The sequence below is a fragment of the Pygoscelis adeliae genome, unplaced genomic scaffold (genome assembly GCF_000699105.1).
Source record: "Pygoscelis adeliae isolate BGI_AS28 unplaced genomic scaffold, ASM69910v1 Scaffold112, whole genome shotgun sequence".
Taxonomy (NCBI): Eukaryota; Metazoa; Chordata; class Aves; order Sphenisciformes; family Spheniscidae; genus Pygoscelis; species Pygoscelis adeliae.
Genome location: NW_008824232.1, coordinates 1,119,268 through 1,142,285, shown reverse-complemented (window position 1 = coordinate 1,142,285; position 23,018 = coordinate 1,119,268). Strand labels below are relative to the sequence as shown.

The 23,018-nt window shown below is 49.9% G+C and overlaps 1 protein-coding gene across 1 annotated transcript in view; it reads right to left on the bottom strand.

Moving 5' to 3' along the window:
- Positions 1-23,018, bottom strand: part of ASIC2 (acid-sensing (proton-gated) ion channel 2) — a 514,796-nt gene that overhangs the window by 14,208 nt on the left and 477,570 nt on the right. Inside the window, exon 3 of the mRNA XM_009334888.1 lies at positions 6,950-7,077. Coding sequence (XP_009333163.1) covers positions 6,950-7,077 — 128 coding nt within the window. The remainder of the gene's footprint in view (positions 1-6,949; positions 7,078-23,018) is intronic.

Here is a 23,018-nt window from a genome sequence, read left to right as displayed (position 1 = left end):
TGGAAGTTGTCTATTTGCCATCTACCTTTGCTGTGCTGGGTGCAATACGGCTGTTCCTTCTCATTTGCTCCCTTCACACAAGCACCAAAAAAATTGTCTTTAAGGACAAGAGCTTAACCCTTCCAGCACCTGGAAGGTCCCCCTGAGCAGAGCTCGGGGAAGTTACACAGCTCATGAGTCCCCAGGCGCTGGAGGTGAGTGGGCACCAGAAGGAAAATGTAATTTTGGAGCTCCAGGCTCCTCCAGGTCCCCATTTCCTTGGAAATAATTTTGCAAATCAAATAGCAATATTGAAACCTCCTGTGGCTCCCCAAAAAGTCGAGGGCAGCCCCTTCTGAGCCTCATCCTTGGGTTTGCTCCCAGGACCTGTTGGATGGCTGCTCCTGGCATTTGCCGTGCTGACCATCTACAACTTGCTTCTAGCACCCTGCTAAGGACTATGGACTCTTTGCTCACGTGCAAATTCTGTCTTAAATTGCAATAAACTCTACCCTCTCCCTCCTGGTCACCTCCTTGGCATATCTATAGCCAGCAAAAGTATTCCCCCCTCATTCTGCCAGTGCCATTGGTTGTATTTGTTGGACTACATTGGCCAAACTTTTACATAGGTGCCCAATTTGGGGGGTGCGCAGTGGGAGTTGGACTCTCTGAAGCTCTCCTGTCCTCAGCAAGCAGCTTTCTGTCTTTTTTAAAAAATCCTCTTGTCCATATAATATGGTGAAGGGTTAGCAGGAGCAGCCAGACCATTACAGAATCATAGAATCATTAAGGTTGGAAGAGACCTCCAAGATCATCTAGTCCAACCGTCAACCCAACACCACCATGCCCACTAAACCATGTCCCTAAGCGCCTCATCTACCCGTCTTTTAAATACTTCCAGGGATGGTGACTCCACCACTTCCCCAGGCAGCCTGTTCCAATGTTTAACTACTTCCAGCCACTCTTCCCCAAGCCTGTAGCGCTGCATGGGGTTGTTGTGGCCGAGGAGCAGGACCCGGCACTTGGCCTTGTTGAATCTCCTACAGTTGGCCTTGGCCCATCGATCCAGCCTGTCCAGGTCCCTCTGCAGAGCCTTCCTACCCTCGAGCAGATCAACACTGCCGCCCAACTTGGTGTCGTCTGCAAACTGACTGAGGGTGCACTCGATCCCCTCCTCCAGATCATTGATAAAGACATTGAACAAGACCGGCCCCAAAACTGAGCCCTGGGGAACACCGCTCGTGACCGGCCATCACGTTACTTCATCTACATCCCTGATGTTTTCTCCTACTGACCTCCTTCCTAAGTGAGCCCTTCCCAATCTCTCCCCATTCAGACACACCGCTCCCGGCCCTGACTCATTTCCATCACTTGCCTCCAAACCCATCCTTTTACAAACAGGCTGATTCACTCCTAACACCGTTTTCCAAGCAAAACCACGCTGCTGCCCTACAAAAACAGCCATGCAATCGTTTTCTTACATCTCCTGCTTTGAACCACTCCTGTGCAATGAAGTTTTCTATGCGGCTGGTCACCGCTGCCTGCCAGTTTGCTTCTTGTTGTTGAATTAATTCAGTCTGATGATATACTGGAGGAAATCAACTGGGAGAGTGTGTGGGATTAAGGGAAACAGAAAGAAATCAGAGAGTGAATGTTTTTGCAGGAGGAGGTGTAAGACCGTAGGTAGGAGAAGATGCTCTGAGTGAGGGTTAGGAAACATGGGAAATGCTATTTAATTGCTCCCAATTTTCAAATGCCACTGCCTACACCCTGTCTGGAAATACGGGCTTCGGAGTGATCACTGCCAGACCCCGAGTCCTGTTTTCCTGCCTCTGTAATTACACTTCTTGATACTGCAGTTGTTGGTAGCTGATGCTCTCTGTCCCATGCAAGCATTACGAGGGGATGAGTCTCCAAGGCACGCTAGAGCCCTATTAAACAATATTGCTCCATCTTTGAACCTGTTGCTTAATTGAAGCCTCTTAAATTTTTATTGTCAACTTGGCAGAAATTGCCATTTTTAGTGCGCTTTTCATCTTCTCTAACGTGCCGTGCCGATGGCGTTAGCGGGGAGCAGCCGAGCTGGGGAAGTAACATTATCTGATCCCATCCGTTATGGGAGAGGCTCGGGTGATGCTGCCAAGATGCAGCGATACGATGCTGTAAAACCCAGCTGGAGAAAGGGGATTAAAAGGAGCAAAATCCAGGAGGAATTTGTCTTTCTCCAAGGGATCAGCCCTTCGAAATATAACTTCCAGTGTGTCCGCCCATGCCTTGGTGCCATGGTGCGGTGCAGGGGTATGGGGGGGATACTGCAGCCTCCCCAAGGCCATGCACAACACAAGGTCCGGAGAGGCGTGTTATAGCACCAGGCTCACCCAAAACAGCCAGGAACAGGGAAAAATTGAGGTGGATCCCTCCAAAGCCAGGAGCAGTGGGAGCTGAAGGGCACTGCCCTACTTGGGGTGGTCCTGCCCTCCCTTGGGACCCGTCTGGAGGGTGACGGCACGGCGTGCCCCAGGCCAGCTCCTGCACAGCTCAGGGTTTTGCCCATTCATGAGAAAACAAACCTAATTCATTAGACTCAGCAATTGCCATGGAAACTGCTCCCCTGCGAGGCTGGAGCATCTCTCGCTGCAAGGCACAACGGGGACCACGGCCGGCTCTCCCTGTGTAAAACGGTGTGAAAACCCCAGAAAACAGCTATGGTCTCGCACGTCCATGTAAACCACTCTAGTTCCTTTCACACTGCATTCGGACACAGCCGCTGCCGTGCTGTACGGAAAGTCACCCAGAGAGGATGTTTTCCACCGTCTTCCATCAAGACACTCTTGTTTTAATTGCAACTGTCCATCATGTGCTGCCTTCTGCTGCACCGCCTCCTGAGTTGCTTTAAGGAGCTCAGTCCCGGCTCCTGTTAAACTTCAGGGGATCTTCGGTCTGAGATTTCAGACAGAAAGCATCTCCCTTTAGGCACAAGTCCACAGCAAAGAACCAGCTTGGCCTACATAACCTAACAACCACGTTTTATGGAGGAAATCTCCTGCTGGCAGTGCCTTTGCAGGATTGCTTTTGCTGACTCAGCACGCGCAACCAATATGCGTGTAAAGTCCCTCTTACAATGCTACTAGTGCAAAGCAGCACGACATCGTTACTGCACTAACGATGCAGTTCCCAAACTGGTAAATGTGTCTTAAAAGTGTCACTCTGCAGGAATCAGAGAGCTCAGCCACTGCAGAAGGAGGAGAAAAACTGATTTTGTTCCTTTTTTTTTAGACTGACAGCTAATTTTAAAGGGAGATTTAATGGGATCACGCACCATCACAGAGCCAGAGTTTGCTTTCGACAGGGGCTTTTGGAAAGCTCTCGGTATAAAGATCCAGGATTTATTGCCCTGACACCAAGACACAAGTCCTTGCTTGCACTAAGCGGCTGCATACCTGGAAAGGCAGGAAATCAGTAAGTAAAGCCCAGTAAATACTCTTATTTCCAGACTGGGATGGGGGGACGAAGGGATAGATTTGAGCATGGCCATAGGGAATAGTAACAGAGCCACAAATAAAGCCATGAGCCTCTAACCCAGCCATGAATAAATCCCCTTCACCCCAAAGCCCGTCTCAAAGACGATGCATGGCTCCCACCATCACGCCAAGGCAAGTCGGCCCAATTCCACAGCTATTTTTTTTATCACTGGGAAAAGTGCTTATAACTAACACAGAGGCTGCTCTGAGCTGGGAGACATAAAACGACCTTCTCTTTATCTTTATTTCTGTTCTTCTCCAGCTGGAGGATCATTTCATTTATGTTTCACGGTGTAAAACACATGGTTTAGGACCCCAATAACTGGCCGGACTCAGTCCTCTGGGTGACGTTCATGGGCTTTTCCACCTTTTGCTCTGACTTATTGAAGGAGCAGCACGTGCCTGCCCCAGATGTGGAGATTTAGTAGGAAAAAAAAAAAGACTAAATCAAAGGTCTGAATAAAAGATGTGCATTCAGGGCTTGAGAAGGTGGGTGATGCCTGGCCGGTCCCTGCAGGGTAATTAGAGAAGGCAGTAGCATGTGTACGCTGTAATGGTTGTAATTAGGTTAAAAAAATGACTTTATGGAGAGGAGTAATTGGGGTGAGCAGCATTGCCCGGGGAGCTGAATGCTGCTCCAGGCTTGAAGAGCCCTCCGGGTCTCCTGGGTAAAGGCATTGCAGCCTGTGGTATAATTTTAAACCAGTTACAGAACCCCTGGCCCTGAGCAGAAACGTGCCCTTCCCTTTCCCAGCACCAAAACTCTGGCAAAACCTGCAGAAGAGGGGACACACTCGAGCTAAGAGTCCCCCCAGATCTCTTTTTCTTGTCATCTTCTACATCTTCCCTGCCTGGAAGGAGGGATTTGGGGAGGGATCGTTTCTTTTCCCTCTCTCTCAGCTGGCTGTCTTTCTGATAGGAAATCTAATTTTTTAATAGAAATAATGAAATAGTTAATGCTGGCAATGGGATGGGGAAGATTTACAGCAGCTGTCTTAAAAGTCTCCACCATGTACGCTATTTCTATCTTAAAACAAAGTCCTTGAGATCCTCGCTGCAGGCTCCAGCTCCCAGCCACGCTCCCAAATCTTGCTGAAGCCAGGATATTTAAGGAAGACAAATCTTTCCAATTACCGCTCGCGCTGCCAGGCGAGTTTGATTCGAGGAGGTGTTGCCAAACTCTTTCAGCATCAGGCGGCTGCACCGCACAACACAATACCCTGCCCAGCGCTGCCTGCCTGCCTGCTAATGGGGCATGCGAAGTGCCATGTAAACGGCTGGCGATGCCCTTCTCGATCGCCAGCCTCGGCATCTCCGCGGTTAGCTTTTCTCCGGAGCTAATGTGGTCTCACTAAGGGGGTGCTGATTCTGTTGGGGATATTTTTCCACAGCTGACAATTTGGTAAACAAAAATCCTGCTCTTTGCTGCTGAGAAAAGAGGAGAGGGCTTTGCTCAAAGGCATGCGCATGCTGGGGATGGAAATGCAAGACCCCAACACGGCACCCTCTGCTCCAACACAGAATCACAGAATCATAGAATAGTTTGGGTTGGAAGGGACCTCTAAAGGTCATCTAGTCCAGCCCCCCTGCCGTGGGCAGGGACATCTTCAACTAGATCAGGTTGCTCAGAGCCCCGTCCAACCTGACCTGGAATGTTTCCAGGGATGGGGCATCCACCACCTCTCTGGGCAACCTGGGCCAGTGTTTCACCACCCTCAGCGTAAAACATTTCTTCCTTGTATCTGGTCTGACATGGGACCCTCTGCTCCAACACTGACTTCCTCCATGACCTTTGGGCAAGTCACTTGTCCTTCCTGGGGTAACCCACCATCTGCGAGCCGCCTGCCAGGTGCTGGCATGGGAAGGGCTCCCGTGTGCAGCCGCTGTGGGGGATAACCAGCTGCTAGCCCGAACCCCAGGGCCGTATCCAGACCCCACTGCTCTGTGCTGCATCTGCCAATGGCAGCTACAGGCATGGGGCTGGCCCCAGCGCCGCTGCCTCAGTGTGTGGAGACCCCCAGGCTGCTTCAGGAGATGCCCCCGCGAGAGAGGATGGATAAGGCATTCAATGCCTAGTAATTACTGCCAACAGTAATTAATCAGTTTTCCATCCTTCCAGATTCTCTACCTCGCAGCATGCCCCACGTAAGCAATGCCGAATGCTGCTGGGTCTCCTGGGACGGCAGAAAGCAGCTGTGGAGCAAGGTCAGGACGTTGGGGGTGCATGGAAGGGCTTGTGTCAAGGGAACGGGCATGAAAAATGCCCACGATGGGCTTCCAAGCCCGTTTCTGCTTTGGACTTCAGAGGCTGCTGTCTCAGCCCCCAAAGCGCCCTTTGCCTTCGTTGTTACTAAGGTGTTACACTCCAAACGAGAGCCCGGCACGCTAATAAAGCTGCTCATTTTCTCCAGCCCACCGGACTTCCCACAAGATATGAACCGACAACAGCGGAACATTTCTCTGCTTTAGCTGAGAAGTTTCCACCTGGCCCACCGGGAACCCACACCGTTCGTTAGCTCCTGGATGATTACACACAAGCGCACGGTAATGAAGGAGGGAAGATCTGCATCCAGGCTCACTGAAATGCAGCATCTTCAGGTGTATTTTGGTACCCGGTGGCCATGGAGAGATGCCTTAACGATATATTTGGTGGTGAATTCCTCACGTTGCTCTGAGCTGAAGTGTAACGACTGCGGCCCTGATCTCCATGGAGGTTTAATCAGAACAAAGCCTCCAACAGCTCGTGTTCGCTTTCCTCAACTTGATTTATGTCTCATTTGAGGGTGGATGCAAGAGCAGGGAGGAAAATGAGAGAGGCAATGAAGCAGGAGGGCTAGCACTGGGGCCAAGCGGGGGGAAAAAAGTATTCTGCTGGCTGGCTTTCTGAATGCCTAACCAGGATTTGGGTCTAATGATGCTACGGCACATCATATCCCTCTGCACCATGATGATGTGCCACCGTCGGGATTCAGGGAGGGTGATGCATCCCGAGCCATGAGCATTCCACCACAGGTTATAATAAATAACGTGACTATTTCTGTGTTACCTGAAAAGATTCACGCTGATCTACATAATGAAACACTCTCCTCTCGTCTCTTTTTATATCCTTGGAGTGCGAGAGCCTTTTGGCACAAAACATCCTTTCTTGGCAGGTTGGAAGGTACCCAGCGCGTCGAGCGACTGCCACAGCTGAACCATAACCATGGGAGAGCAAGGCAGGGAAATTACCAGGGACGAAGTCCTTTCTGTGGCCAAAATTACAAGGATTGTGGGCAATGCATGGGAAGCAACGCTGAAAAAACTGCCCTCATCCCAACCAATTTGAAGCAAGGCATAAAAATAGCTGTTAATGATGAAGATGCCACTCAAGGGGCATCGGTACGTGGAAGCAACCTCTCATACAGACCCACTGGAGGGATCTTGGTGTGTAAATGAAATTTAGGACTTACCCTTTGCTCTTGGGTGGCCACAAAGGTCTGGAATCCAGGGGCCACCCCGAACCCGAGCTCCTGGACGAAAGGCGGCTCAGACTGGCTGTGGATCTGGACTTTAACTCCAGCCTCGAACGTCGTCTCCTCTGGAAGAAGAAGGGGGGAGATTAGCGGGCTGTGGTGGGTGGGGTGGTGTCCACCGGCGTGGGCATGTTTGTCCCTCTGTGGAAAACTATATCTGGTCAATCTCTGCTGCTCAAAAGCAGGAGATAAGCAGTCGGGAGTGCTCCACCTGGATGATCAGGCTTCTGGGCATCAAGGAAGGAGACCCAGCAGCAGCGTTTGCCATGAGCAGAGCACACCTGGGACTCAGCCCAAATCACCACTGCTGCCCATCGGGACCAAGGGCATCTCCAGGCTCCTGGTCCTTACACTGCTGCCTATCCCAGGGGCTCACCTTCCCTGTAACGCAGAGATGCATGATTTCTCCAGCTTGGCCCGTACTTCCAAGCTACAGGAAACAGGAGGTGACATCTACTTTCTAGCTGATAGTTACAGAATTTTAAATGCATTCCCATATTACTAAAACAAATAAACTCCTCCTTCCCCCAAACAGTCGTTTCTACTATCCGTACGGTCTCCAATGCCGAAAGCATGGGGGCACCCCATGTCCAACGCCCCATCTCTTGACGCAGCCTGAGGCCACTTGGGAGACAACGTAGGTAATTAAATAATGAAAAAAGTGTGTTAAATTCAAAGGAGCTCATGTTTTTGGCAGCTGAAGTTGCTCCAAGCCGGACAAAGGTATTGTGCAGCACATGGGCTCAGACACAGTACTGAGTTACGGGTGATGCGACGTTTCCACATCCCAAATCTGTGCTGAATACCAAGTAACTCGAGGTCAGTCCCCCTCTTCCACTAGAAGCTAAAACTAACTCGAAAGAGACTTTCTGAAGCAGAATTAATGGGATGCAAATCAGACCCGAGTGTGATATATGAGCACTTGGGCTCCTCTATCACACAGGCATCTTCACGCAGCTGGGGCACGTAACCTATCTCTCTTTAGCATTGCTGCTACGGTCTCACATCCCAACAAACTAGAGGGAGCATATGGGACTTAGGGGTGGGGGGGGTGATTTGCAAATGAAGTTGTTAACTGTGCATAATTTGGCCTAAAAACTGAGTTACCCACTAATACGAATCCATGCCTGTGGCCAGCAATGCCACGTCTACATCTGAAGAGCTTCTGTTTAAAGATGAGTCACTCTTTATTTTCTTTGCTTACTATTCCTTGGTATTTTTCTACTATTTTATGATGCATTTCAATTTTTAACAGCACTGTATTCAATCCGATGCATTGGAAACTCAGCACCAAGGAATCACAGCCACAGAGCTGTTACACCAAGGGCTGCAAAGATTTGCAGCGGGAGACAACAGCAGAAGACACCAGACCATGGGGTGATATGGGCAGAGGAGAAGGACAAGGGAAGAATAAGGTGATACTGGATGACATGAGGTTCCATGAGATCTCAGGAACCCATCGCTTAAGAGGATGCAACTCTGCTGACTGGATCGGGCAGCAAAGGGATCAGCCTTCCTCTCCCATGAGGACTTTCTTGAACCCTGCTCACTTGGTAGCTCCCAAGGCAAACGAAGCCAAAGACTGCACGGGTGGGAATGGGCTTATGCATGGATTTGTCAGGCTAAACGAGAACATCCACAGTGCTCAGATCTACCTCCTTTACAGCTAACCATCCTCCGAGGCTTCAACACTCAGTCACGGCCAAACCGATCAAGTGTTGGTCCAAGAAGGTTGGTCCAGAGACCTCCAGAAACCCCTGGCCAGACATGCTGCTGTCACCTTCATCCCCTACTGAGCAAACAAACCCTCCCCGCCAACCACAAACCAAAACACACATTTTGTTCAGCTTTTGGGAACAAACAACATTTAAAAAGCCCCACTCTGACAGCAAGGCTGGTTTACACGTTGGCTACGTGAAACTTCATGCTCTGCACCTGCAGTGACGTTGTCTACCAGCAGCATCTCCACATCTCAAGCATTTTATCTCAGCAGCCTTTACAGACCAGGCAGCTATTAATATTTCACATTTTAAAGCCCAGCTTTTCTATCTAAGGCACGGGAAAACCATTTGGAGACCCATTCCCTTGGGCCAGCGCCCACCAACTCCTCCAGTTTCAATCCCGATCCTGTTATCCCCCCGTGATGCCCACTCCTACCAATCCCACCTGGCTCCATCGCTTTGCCCGGTGTTGATCCCCTTCCAACACTTCAGAGGAGAAACCATATGCTTCCTTCAGTAATTACCTGACAAGTTGGAGGAGAACGCTTCTATTTAGTCTAACTTGTTGGGCAATGGGAACTGTTTTGTTGAAACATTTTCCATCTGAAATTATTCTGCCCATTTCTGCACCTGCCCCGGGTCCATTCAGCTCTGACTTAATTCCACGCATCTCCCATGGTTGGGTGCTGTGCCCCATCTGCGGATAAACCCCTGTACATCCACATCAAGAAAATCAGATACAGCCTGCAAGTATCCATAAGAGACTTAAAAGCGACAGGGTTTGTAATTTTAAATAGAAAATTCTGGCATGTAGCCATTTGCAATCACAGACGGGGAGGGGAAGGCATTTCTACGCCATAGAATAAACTTTGGTTTTAAAACACACAGTTATTAATTTTCATCATCGATAATAACAAGAAGAGTAAAATAAACAGCATTTTTTTAGAAAAGCTGCCAAAAGCCAGGCAGCATTCATTGTTTTTCCTGCAAAAAACACATGCGAGGATGAAACTATAAACATGAAACTGGCTTTGAAAAACTGTCATTTCTAAAAATTCGTTTTCTACAAAATGGCTGTTTTCTACTAAGAGAAAAATTAAAAGCCCAGCTACAAAACCCTTTGATGGAATATGCCTGGACCAGTCCCTCATTAGCTGCATCTTAAACGTTTCCAAGCTCCGTGCTGGGGCTGAGGAGCATTAGCGTGGGTTAAACATTTGCTGTAAGTATAAGGAAAAGGTCTCAGTGGACCCAGAAGCTCAAGACCGTCTGGTTTTGGGTGCATTTAGCTTGCTAAAATGAACGTCCCTGGGCAGAGCAAACCCAAAAAGGCTCTGCGGCAAACCCCGTCTGTCAGCCCGAGACTGGAGAGGTGCATCCAGGGCTGTGAACATCCACAGAGACACGTCCCGGCCATGGTTTTGCCAGTTTTTGCAGTTTTAGCATCATTTTGAATGGCTGCTTCTAGCGGTACCTCCTGGAGGCATGGGGCTGAGTGCCGGTCCAGGCTGTCGCTGCTATTTTATTAAGCCTGTTTCTTGTAATCACCCATCAACAGGGTGAAAAATAAGCCTGAAAACCCTTTGATTGGCTCAGATGCCAGAAAAACTTTAAAAATAAAGGGTTTTTTGGGGGATTTTTTTTTTTTTTAACAAACAAAACCCTGGGGTTTGGTTCGTACCTTACATTTTTTAAACTGATTTTGTGATGCTGGGAAGCACGGACCTTCATTCAATCTCCAATCCCACTTTTCGGAGGACAGGGCCTGTAAATTCATGCCTTAGTGCATCCCAGGTTGGGAATAGAGCAAAAACTCCTTGATGACTGCATTTTTAAATACATTAATATGCATTATTGTACACAGAACAGTGTTTCCAAACAAATCCTGAGCTGCTCTTTTCACTGAAGGATTAGAGTAGCGTTAATTAAATTGGGGATTAATTCAGCACGTGCTTCAAGCTGGCTGCAGAGTATTATATGTTGCAAATTGTACAGCTTTCTATTTCTGGCGTTGGCTTTCCATGACTTCGTCGGAGCTTTCTGCTTAGAGCATTGCTCAAAAAATCTTAATAAAGCTCCAGCTGACTGTACGCTCAGGTGCGGGCTACAAAGTTCATCCCTGTGAGTATGCAAGAAGCTGCAATTAAAATACGAAATGCTGCTAAAGGCACGGATCTACCCTTCTCCCCCTGCCTTATTATGTCCAAACTGATCCACTTCTCTCTGTCAACTAACATCTGAAGCTGTGCTCAGCGCTAATTTATTGGGAATTGAAGATACAGCCCGCGTCACGGGTTGTTTCTAGCTGGAGCCACCACCTGCCAGCTCTGCCGGTGGCACCGGCAGCTCCATGGAAGACACTCCTGCTTGGAGAAAACCAAAACAGATCCCACATGGCTCAATCTGAGCAAAGTAGATGATATTTTCTCGGCTGGTTCACATTGTGACTGTATCAGAAGGTGGCCTGAAGGTTTATTTTGGGTAATAAGCCTTCTCCTGCGCTGTGCAGAAGTAAGCACAGAGCTGGGAGGTTTGGTTTCTCCCCAGACACTTCTTGTCCTGTGCCTCAGTTTCCCCATGGAAGCCATGTTGCTGCTTAACTCATTGGGCTGGAAGAGTCACCTGTGCGTCTCCTACGCTCTGCAAAGCGCAATTCAACACCGTAGCGTATCACTGGGGCGCAAAGATGGGGACTGTCTCATGGGGACAGTATCCTCAAGGGGTACAGGCAGCACCAAGCACAACGTCTGGAAGGAAGCACAGATGTTCACCCCTGTGCCGGTTGCATTACATCTGTGAAGGGTATGTTGAGACCATGGTTTCTTGTCTCCCTCGGGGAGGAAGGCTCCCCAGGAGCAGGGGGGTTGCCGCGGCAGCACAGACGTGCCCAGAAGGTGCTGTGAGACATCGAGGTTCATCTCTAGTTTTTACGGCATCCTCTGCTCAGTATCGCCATGGAAACGATGCGCATCAGAGCAAGCGCTCCTCCACCTCCCGTGTCGGCCCCTAGGTGGGTTGGCATCCCTGGCACCGGGGCCGAGCGCCCCGAGTTGCTCTGGGTGTGCAAAATAGCATGGCCATGTCCCCGTTCTCACCAACCCAGTGATCCCCTAAATCCCTCCTGCATCCCTCCCGCACGCCTCCCGTTTAGCTCAGCAGCACGTGGGACCCGGCTGCGTGTCCTCAGGTTACCCGCCGGGGTCTGTGCCCGCAGCTCAGCACCGCCTGAGCACGTCGGGCTCATCGCACCAGTGGGGCAGCCGGGACCCACAGCAACCCAGCTGATGTGCCTTGTGGTCCTGGACTTGGGGAAGTCAACTGCCGCTTCAACCAGACTATATCTGTGCAGAAATCTTAAACAAATATGTAACATTCACATTTTTCCTGGACAAAAATTTACAGCTGAAACTCCCCCCCTAAATCACCATGGAAACATAACTATAAGAAAGCAGGACCGGCAAGCCTACCGCAAAAAACCCCGTGGAATTACAAAGAAACCAGTTTAACGCCAGCGAAACCAGTTTCGCTCCCCTGTGCGTGCTCTCATTTCTGTGGAAGTCTCGTGTTTTGCTTCACTTAAAGTTGCTTGGTAACAGGATTAAGTGAAGCTGAAATAAGAGTATTCGCAAGCGGGTTCGGGGCGGTTTGATGGCATCCATTCGACAGGCGACCGAGTCGACCCAACTTTCCCCACTGAAAACCAGTTGCTCAAAATTTGTCCTGTGTATTTTGCTATTGCAGGCTGTGCTTTGGCTGCTGTTTTAGGAGCAATCGGGGACTACGGATTTTCCCATGGGTGAAAATGAGATGTCCACCACCGGCTCTGGCAGTTGCTGGGAAAAAATACCATGCGTCCCGCTCGGATGCGGCAGGAGCGAGAGTCCCAGCAGGGCTGTGCAGTGTGTGTGTGAACCCAGCCTGCTGCTCACCTGCATTTAAGAGGGACAAATTAAATATACAGAAGCCACCATGAGAGGGCAGCCAGGGGAGTGGGGAGCTCGTTGTGGTCTCGTCCATCTGGCCAAGCTTCAGAGGGGTCTGGCTGCTCCTGAGCACACGGTAGGGCCAGCGCTGGCCCAAGGGAATGGGGATAAGTTGATGCTGAAGAAGGCTGTCCCCGAAGCATCTGGAGAAGAGCCCCTGTTGTAGAGGGGAAAACCTCACTAACTGCTTTCCAGGAGGTGTACATTGCATTGAGGGTTGGGGTGATAGGATGGAAAGCCCTATAGTCTATAGGTTATAGCCCTATATAGAGGACTGATGGAGACCACCCAGCCCTTTAGTCTTAAGGACAGGTCCCTCAACCTTGTCCCCTTTCTGCTGGGAGCCCAAAAGGCAGGACACCACCTCCAAGGCCGTTCCCCTTTGCAACCTTTTGAGCGCACCAAGGAACAGTGTCTTTGCCCTCCAACGTGATCTCCTTGCCATGGTCCACAGCTGGGTCTCATGGATGCTGCAGTGACACCCTCGGGGTCCCTGCTGCTGCTGGACGACTCACTGCTGCTGACAGCACCAACACAAGCTCCAGGCAAGCTCCCTGCCCAGCTCTGGACGCTTAAATCTATTTTCAGGCTTCTCCTGTCACCGAAGGAGTGAGGCAGACAGCTCCAGAGTGATTCATCCCATCCCAGGGAGATGTCTACAGCAGAATGAGTCACGTCCAAGGTGTTGCAACTTCCCTCCACTGAGCCAAGGCAACTCCTTAATCTCCGTAAGCAGCTACGATAGGACCAGACAAGCACAACCAAGCCCCAACTGGAAATTCAGGCGTTCCCTTTTCAGAGTTAAGGAACCAATAAAGGTAACCAGCTTCTCTCTCTACCAACCCTTCCCCGTAGCTATGAAATCAAACCTTGCTGCTTCAAAGCACTGCTGACAACCTACCACAGGGGCTTCATGTTCCCCTGATCCTCTCTAATAATCAGTGTCAGGATGAAACAGGGGAAAAAGGATCGTTTCCTGGTGGACCAACTCCTTCTCTCTCACGGAGGTGGGAAGTGATCTGAGACCCCTCCAAACATTGCCCAGGAGCCGGACAACTCAGGTAGACATGGCTGCAACACATCAGTGATGACCTCAAGGCTACTGGAGGCTTTAATGGTGATGGAGAGCAGATGAAGAGCAGCATAAAAGCACCGTGTGACAAGCTCCACTGTAGCAAGTCATCAGGTACTTCGTGTGCGAGGTTTAAGATTTATTCTGGGAAAACAAAACCAAAAGCCCCACACCTGAAAGAGCTACCAGCACGAAAGGCCACCAGCTTGTGTTAAAGGCAAGTGAGGCAGCGGTATTAGCTACAGAGGTAAATCAATTCTTCCTCTTTATCTCTTGGGATACAGTCAGAGTATTTCAGAGAGGTTTTTCTTTTTCCCTTTTTCTTTTAATGGAAGAATACTTCGAAAAACCTCATCGCCTTGTATCTGAAAGGTGCAGACAGCCCGGCTCTCGGGGCTGCTACAGGAGCACGGAGGGCAGCTTCCCACCCTCGACTGCTCCACGAAGGGGATGGGAGCACTGCTGTCACCCAGCTGTCACCGCAAAATGACACCTCATTTGTTGTTTCTCTTTGCTTTGGCGAGAAACAACAGCAAGAAGGGATTTGCAGGAAGAGGAGAGGAAGAGGAGAGGAGAACCTTCCGCCTGCAGAGCCTGCAAGAGGGAGGCTGAAAGGAAGATTTGGGAAGGGCAGGAGATGGACCTTGCATCCTTCTCTCTCTTCCCATGGCCCAAAGTCTGGACAAGCAGCAGCGAAGCCTCTACCATATAATCCCAAGGGATGAGGGCACAGAGCCGATGCTTTCACCTGGCACCGCTGGGATTTAACCACTGTGCGATTCCTACAGTGTAAACTGGGATAATATATACGGGATGTAAACCTCCAAACAAGCTGACACTCCAGGATATAAGGCAACAACTACACCTAGCTGGGACCCAAAGCTTTCCTTCCAGCAATTCATTACTTAATCCCCCACTAAGCATTTATTTGGGTATCTTCTACTTAATTATCTGGTCACGGTGCTGGAAGAGGCAGGAGACGGGACATGATCGAGCTCCTCTGCTACGAAAGGCAGGCCCGTAGCGGAGGTTTTTGCCTGCTCACTCCATTCCAAGCTCTCTGTAAAGCGCAGCCGCGATTCATTACTCACCAAGTAACAGAAGGTGTTATACCAAACTACATTAAGCATAGCTGCTATTTTTAGTTAAGCATATTGCATTTGCATACTAAATCTGAGGGGCCATATGTCTCAACGTATATTATTAAAAAGCTTCTTACATAATATACGGGGCAGGAGAAACCGGCAGGTCTCCAGCAAGCCAAGCCCAGAGCTGTTAAAGCGGTTTTGCTGGACAGCGAGGAGCCAGCAAATGAGTATTTCAGTTCCTTGCTTCTCTCCTATTAAGCTTAAGCTTTAATCATTAAAGTGGGGAAACAAGTGTCTCGTAACCTGCTTTACTGGCAGGGTCACATCAGGGCAGGGAGGGTTGCTCCTGCCAGGTTATGCTGCTTATACAATTGCTTCTTGGTGGGGAAGGAGAATAAATTCCCTTCCCACCTCACCATCCTTTGGGAATCATGTGTGGCAGGGAAGGGCGACCGTGGGAGGAAGGATAGCCAAAAAATTGGGGGGATGGTTGGAGCGACCCTAGTATTTCCCCCATCCCTGGGAGCTGCTGCCAGAAATACGGAGCAAGGAATGGAGAAATATTCCCTCCAGAAGGGAGAAATAACTCCCGCATGCAGAGCTGGGGGTGCCCATCCCCTGGGCCACCCATCTGCCGGCTTTCACTTCAGCAAGCTGCTGCCACCGCAGGGACAGAAATGATTCAAAAAAAAAAAAAAATAAAAAGGAAAGGACATGTTTTAAAGGCGCAGAAGCAGTTCCCGCACATCCCTTCCCCCCTCCAGGAGCCTCGCCGCTTCCCCCAGAACATCTTGAAATATTAAATGGTGAAAGAGCTGCTGCTAATTTTGGCTGGTAGCGGAGCCAGATGGAAGCAGATTTCCCAGTGCCCAGGCTGGGTCCTGGCTCTGCTGCTGCCCCTGGCGGGGCGGACGGATGGGCTGGCAGCCAGGCAGCCTGCCCGGGGAGACCAGGACACCTTGAAGCCCAGGGGTCCAGCCAGCTTTTGGTGTTGCCCAAAGGGAGATGTCATCTCCACGCACTTGCTAGAGGAGTCAGCAGGATGTGGTTTCTTGAACTGGAGGTCCAAAGAGATGCCAAGATCTTCCAGCTCTGAGCATTGCTGGCCCCTGGGAAGCCCCTCTGCATCCCAACAGGGGCGGGTAACAGCTCTCCGGGAATGTGGGTCCCACAGGAAAGCATGATAGTCCCAAAGTGGGACAGAAGAAGCAGAATAAATATGGAAATTGAGGTGGGTCACCACCCCAAGATGGTGGGTCACCATTCCAAGTGGTGATCCCATCACCACCACCACCTTCACCTGTGGTGAGAGCCTCCATGGGACTGCAAGGTCCATGCAGGTCATCAGACCATGCTGTGCCAGGTCCAGCTCCTCCGCAGATCTGTGCTTAATTTTCCAGCCTGGAGGATGCTGTAGAGCTCACACCGGTCCAGCACCACTGGCAGATAACCAGGATTTAACCACTGGGCCTTTATCCTGTAAGGACAAGACTTCTCTCTCAAGCCAAGCTCGTGCCTCCTCATCACCCGCTCGCTTTTCTCATTCCGCAGCCACTCCAAAGAGTAATAACCTCTTACAACTCTTTCTTTTCTCCTGGTCCCTCTCCAGGACACATTGCTGGAGGCTGAAGCACCAGAAGACCCCGCAGGCAGGAGGACTCTGCTGCCAGAGCCCAGCTCTGGAGCCGGTCCCATTTGCTTTTGCATCCTTTCGGAGAAAAGCAATTTCTCTCTGAACGCAAAGCCGGGCTGGATGGAAAAGCTTTGGAGGTAGCGTGCAATTAAATAAAATCACTGCCAGTACAAGGACATTTGAAGACAGGCAGCGGGCAGAGAGGTTTTCACCATTTCAAGAAACCTTGACTCCGTGCCCTGCCTGAATTGCACTGACAGCTGTGGTTATGTCTATTTAATTTGCATCGCCTAGAAATGTCAGTGTTTTGAGTGATGTAATTTCAAAGCACTTTGGTGAACTTGGCAACTAAGTAAACACTTATTTTAATGGAAAAGGATGCGCCTGGAAAAGGAAAGAGCTAGTCTATCAGAGTGGGGAGAAAAAAACCCAAGTATTTTAGTTACATCGGTGAGGGAAATGCTTCTCCTGCTCATGTATTTGTTTGAGATTTCAAAGTGTTGTCCAGTAAGGACCAAGATAGACCTGAAATCAATAGCTGACTTTTCTGGAGGTAAAGAAAAAAAGAAAAAAAGATAAAAAGAAACCCCGATCCCCTGCTCTCACTCAGGGATACAAGGGTGTAAGTCTTGGTCTCGCATCCAAAGCAATGGTTCAACAACTGGGATGCAGGGTGTTTTAGAGACATATAGGTTTTTCCACACATTTCCACAAGAAGTTTCAGTTCCTCCACGTTACCTTAGCAAACTCACCACCTAGTAATTTTTACCCCTAGCAGACAAATGGATTTTAGACCTTAACAGAAGAAAAACTAAAAGTCTGTGGGCCTGGGGAGTGGAGAATTTCATATTGCCTATTTATTAGCTTATTTATGATATCCTATTTTATAGCGATTTTTCAGGATTAGGGTTACCAAAGCGGGGAGAGCAGGCGGCCGCAGGAGGTGATGCTCCCCCAGGGTCCCTTCTGCTCCTCCAATCTCAGCTTCCCACCCGGCAGACCTTCTAAGGTGCCTTCACCACTCCCATCATCCGCACACCAAAACCGAGCCCTTTTTGCACCAGGAAAGGATTTTGCCTCTCTCTTTACGTCCCATCTCCAGCCCAAAGCATCGCTGCTTCCTCACAGCATCTCCACCTCCCTCCCTGTGCCCCCCCAGCCCTCTCTCCTCCCGCCGTCCCCCAATGCCGCATATGGAGGATGCTATATATAAAAATATTTGCACTGTGTTGTAGTGCGCTGCCCACGGTAAGGCCGGCGGGGCACAGACAGATCTCATATGGCAGGAGGCAGCCTAATATTTTCCTCTGATAAAAATAACCTGTGAAAATTACATCTAGCCTGGCCTGCAGTGCTGCAATGAATTTGGCGGGGGGTGGGGGAATCAATCAGCGCGAACCTGGAGATTTAAGCAGAAAACGGCGTTGCCGATACTGGAGGTTGCTTCTGAGTTTTTGCAAGGCACAGGGAGAAAACAGCAGCACGAGAGACTGGGCAGGAGGTGAAATACAGCAAGGGGACAGAGCACAAGGCATAGCTGGACCCTGCCGAGATTTTGGGGAGATGAGGTGGATTTTGCAAGAGAGGCAAAGCAAGGGGAGTGTGGAGGAATGGCTGATACAGCAGGGGCACGATCTAGTGCCTCTGAGCAACCCATGTTTTTGAGCAGTAAAGGAAAGCGCTGATAAAGACTGTTGACGACCTTGACTGCCTCTCACTGAAGGAACATCGCCAGCAGACAAACAACAAAAGCGGAACAACAACCGGGATGGGGAGGAGGCGGGGGTCGGCGTGGCCGTCAGCCTCCAATGAGGAAGGAGTTGGGAGCACGTGAACGGTTGTAGTTAACCAATTGTAGGTTGTTATGAAGCGCGCATCCGAGCGTGTGAACGACTGTGGTTAGCCAATTGTAAGTTGTTATGAAGTGCATGTCCGAGTGCGTGAACGACTGCAGTTAACCAATTGTGGGTTGTTATGAAGCATGTGTCCGTGGCACATAACTATATAAACCCTGTTGTAAGTCTAAATAAAGGAGGATGACCATACCCGTATTGGGATCTATCATTACTCCGGATTCGCGACTCCCGCTCCGCCGCCGGCACCGATCCGGGAAAACTCCGACAGGGGAGTGCTCGGCTCCTCGTGTTTTGGCCATCTCAGAGTTGACCATCAAGTCTCAGCTGGTCACTAGGGTCCCTCCACAGCCCACGGAGGGATGGGTGATTATCCACCCCAACCTTTGGGGGCTGCTTGACTTGTTTAGATGAGAAACCTCTTTTCAATGGGTAATGGAGGGTGGGATGGTTCCACTCCAGCTTTCAGAGCTCTGTCACCCCGTTCATCACCCAAATCCACCTTCTCAAGTACCAACACACAGAAAGAAATGATGCCTGCAAGCCAGGGGACTTAAGAGTCTCAGTAGTGAAACCTCATCTGAAATACCATCATTGGTTCTGGTCACCAGAGCCTGATCGATGGAGACAGGGAAAGGAGCACACCAAAGCTGCTGGGATGGGAAGAGGAGCGGGGAACCCAGCATTTGGGAGGAGTCCAACACAGCTTGGGTTGTGTATCGTCTGGCGAGATGAAGGCTATGAATCCTCTCTATAAATACATGAAAGGCAAACACCAGAAGGGAGCAGAGCGTTTCCATCGACAGGAAATTATTTGTAAAAAAAAAAAAAAAAATTAAAAAAATCCAAACTAGGATAAGCTGATGGTGAATAAGTCTAACCTGGAAATCAAAAGGTCTGGAGCCAACGATACACAGCCGCAATACAAAGTGTATTGCTAGCACTGACAGCTTAAATACCACATTGCGGCCCTGGGGCCAGGATACAATCATCTGTCCTTCGAGGAGAAGTGTTGCCCTTTCAAAGCCCAAAGGGATTTTGGCTGCAAAGGCTCGCGGACAGCCCCACCGCTCACTTCCAGGCTGTAGGGTTCACGGTGAAAGGCTGAGGTCCTGCATTGTCCCGGTGCACACCATGCACGGCTGCGCCTGCTCTGCACCCGCTTTTGCACCCGGAAAGCTAAACCATCGGGGAGCCGGGCAGGGGAACAGACCATCGGGGTTATGAAGATACAAAGGCTGCCTCCCGCATCTCCCCAGTCTTACCTGGCCCCAAAGACCCGCATCGTTCATTTTACAGACCCCAGCTCCAACCCCAAGGAAAGATTTTGCCTCTGGAAACCTCCGTTCTCGCCCCATGCCGGGGCACAGCGAGAGGGTCCCCGTGCCCATGGGACCCACTCAGCACCCTTACGGCAACAGCCCTGGGCTCACACAGGTTCCTGCGTGTCAACATCCCGCCCTGGGGCAGCACAATGACCAAATCCAGCCCCCAAAGCCTTGGTTCCACTCCTGTCCAAAGCCCAGCCCTGCTCTCTTGGCCGCAGCGGCACGGGATGGAGCTAACAGCCAGAGATGCAAGTGTTCTTGCTTTTATGAGTTTTCAGCTTTCACAACTTCAATACTAACTTGTATTGCAGCAATAATGCTTAATTACTGTTTTTATTATTGAAATATTTATGGAAGCCCATGCAACATTATACAAACAACCCCGTGAGGCCATTACAAGCGTTATAGAAATAAATATCTGCACTGAAGGGCATTACGATGAGACACTGAAGATAAATCGTTACTGGCTCCCGGGATGGAGTATAACAAACTGCTGTATAACGTTAAAATGTGTCAGTTTTTCCCTTGGGAACACGCTCGGATGAGAGCCTGGAGGTGAGAAATGCATCTCAATCAGGACATCACTGAAATAAACAGGATTTTTTGCCATTTTTTCCCCCAGAATCGGCTCTGACCTTCCTCGTGCTGTGGCTACACCACGTTGCTGCTTCAGCCCTAGCCTGGAATTAGATGGGAGTCAAACCTCCATGACCTGGATGTCTTGGAGGAAGAGGTCGGAGAAGAGACAGAGAAAGGCCACCAGTGAAACAGCCTGGATCGTGGAGGAGCAAACTGGGGGGGGACCTTCTGCTCCCCCACTGGGACCAGCAGCCTGGACTGGATTCAGACTTTGTGGCAGGTGCTGAAACATCACAAAATAAATTAGTTTGGGGAGGATGCTGGATGGCTAAAATGCCATCACCTGGTGCACAGCTCCAAGGTGCTCAGAACTGGTGGAAAAAGGGTTTCTTGCCTGAAAGTGAGCCTTCAAAAACATCCCTGCAAGCTGATGGTCTCTTGCCCTGGGTCAAAGGTGACCAGATCGCAAGGATGCTGGCTGAGAGCCCTTCTTCTCCAGGCTCCTGCATGAATCCTTTGCTATCCTTGGCCTTTCCCCATAAAGAGAACGACTTCTGCCTCCAGCTGCCTGGCACGTTTCGGGATGTATACAGGGCTGTTTAATAGCAGAAACCTCTTTGGCATCCCCGCTTCCAAGGACACCTATTTTGCTTTTCTCATGCTGACCTTCCACTAGAAGAAAAGAAACTTTTCCTTTTGTACATCTATATTTGAGTGAAGGCAATGGTAATCACTTCCCTTCTCTGCTGTTCACACTCTCCAAAATATTTGAGTTAGCGGCATCGTGTAGTATAATTTGTCACTTGGCCAAACTCCGCAGATGGCATTTCCCTCTCTTAATCTTTATAAGCTTCTCCTTAGATAGTAGTAGTGGAAGTAATAACCACAACAAAAATATTAAAATTGATAAACAAAACACAGTCACAGTCCTCTTTTCTAAAGCTCCCCATTTTCCAGGGTGTTGGTAGCAAAGTATACATCGGTGGTGGCAGCATGCCAAAACCAACCGTAGATAGCCCCGCAATGCTTGGGTTTTTTCCCAGGTGGTGGTGCCTCTGCACACCACGCAGTTCTAAAACAGCTCGTTTTTTATTGCTATGTGGCTTTGCAATCTCACTCTGCTGTCACTGAGCAGGAAAGTCATCCAGCCCCATCAACAGTCATGACCCGGTACACCTCACTTTGCCAAAAAATGAGAAAGCATTAGAAATGTGCCAAAAAATGAGAAAGCTTTAGAAACATGTCCTCAAGAAGCAGAAGAAAGATGCCAACGTGCCAGCAGCGCAGGTCACCAGTAACATCACCCACACATTGCCCTGCACGGCAGGCAGGGCCAGCTCCTGCCAGGGTCCCCATGGGCGCCAAGTGACCCGTCTTAACAGCCAGTGCTGGAAGAGCCCTGGTGAGACCACCAAACCCAAGCTCCTGCCCCAGGGCTGCATCACGGCAGTCCCAGCCTCCTCCGATGGACCGTCATCTAACCTGTCCCTAAAATCTCCAGTGAAGATGGATTTCCCTCACTCCATTACGGGCACAGGGACAACAGGAGAAGACAACATCTTTCCAGGGCTTCATGCAGTGTCCTCCCCACCACCCAAGTCCATTCATCCTTCACCTACCCACCATGGCTTGTCCCTCCCTTTCTCCCCAGCTTAGTCTTTCCCATTCCTGAAGACTTATCAGGGTTTCACCTTCATCCTCTCTAAACCAGACAGTGTCGACTCCTTCCTCATTTCAACCATCTCAAGTGAAGCCCAGCGCCGCTGCAGATAACTCTGTGCAGCAGAAGACCTCACGTAGCAGCAGGTGCCACCACCGTATCATTGCAATGGCTGGAGCTCCAGCAGGACAGACACAGCAGAGCTGATAAAGACCTTGCAACACTCAAGCTTTTTCCTCCCTTTTCATCTTTCCTCCACACATCCGACCATCACGGATCTAATAAATACAGTGGCAGAAATGCACTGCTCGCAGGCTGATGAGAGAGGAGCTTTGACTCCTTCCTGCCCTCTTTTTAACCTCCATAAAAGCTGAATAATTAATCACAACTCTTTTTTTTCCCCCCTCTGCTCTTCTCTTCTGCTGAAGATAGTCTTTACCTGCTCTCCAGCCATCCAGAAGCATGCTCGAGATGCTCTTTGCCATCTGTGACTCCTTTGAGCGCTTTGTATTACTGCAATGAGAACACGGTACAACCAGAGACAGCTCTGCTCTTTGACAGAGATGCTCAACATGGACTGTTGGCTACTTTGCCTTGTAAACAAGCAAGGAGAGAGCTGTAACTGAAAGGACAATGACAATTTGGTGATGCTGCCTCATGATGAAATGAAATCCATCGTATTTGAGAAGTCGTGGCAGTCCGGTGAAGTTCCCACTGACTGGAAAAGGGGAAACATAACCCCCATTTCTACAAAGGGAAAAAAGGAAGAGCTAGGGAACTACAGGCCAGTCAGTCTCACCTCTGTGCCTGGGAAGATCATGGAACAGATCCTCCTGGAAGCTATGCTAAGGCATATGGAGGACAGGGAGGTGATTCGAGACAGCCAGCATGGCTTCACCAAGGGCAAGTCCTGCCTGACCAACCTAGTGGCCTTCTGTGATGGAGTGACTACATCAGTGGACAAGGGAAGGGCTAGAGATGTCGTCTATCTGGACCTCTGTGAGGCCTTTGACATGGTCCCCCACAACATCCTTCTCTCTAAACTAGAGCGGTATGGATTTGATGGGTGGACTGTCCGGTGGGGGAGGA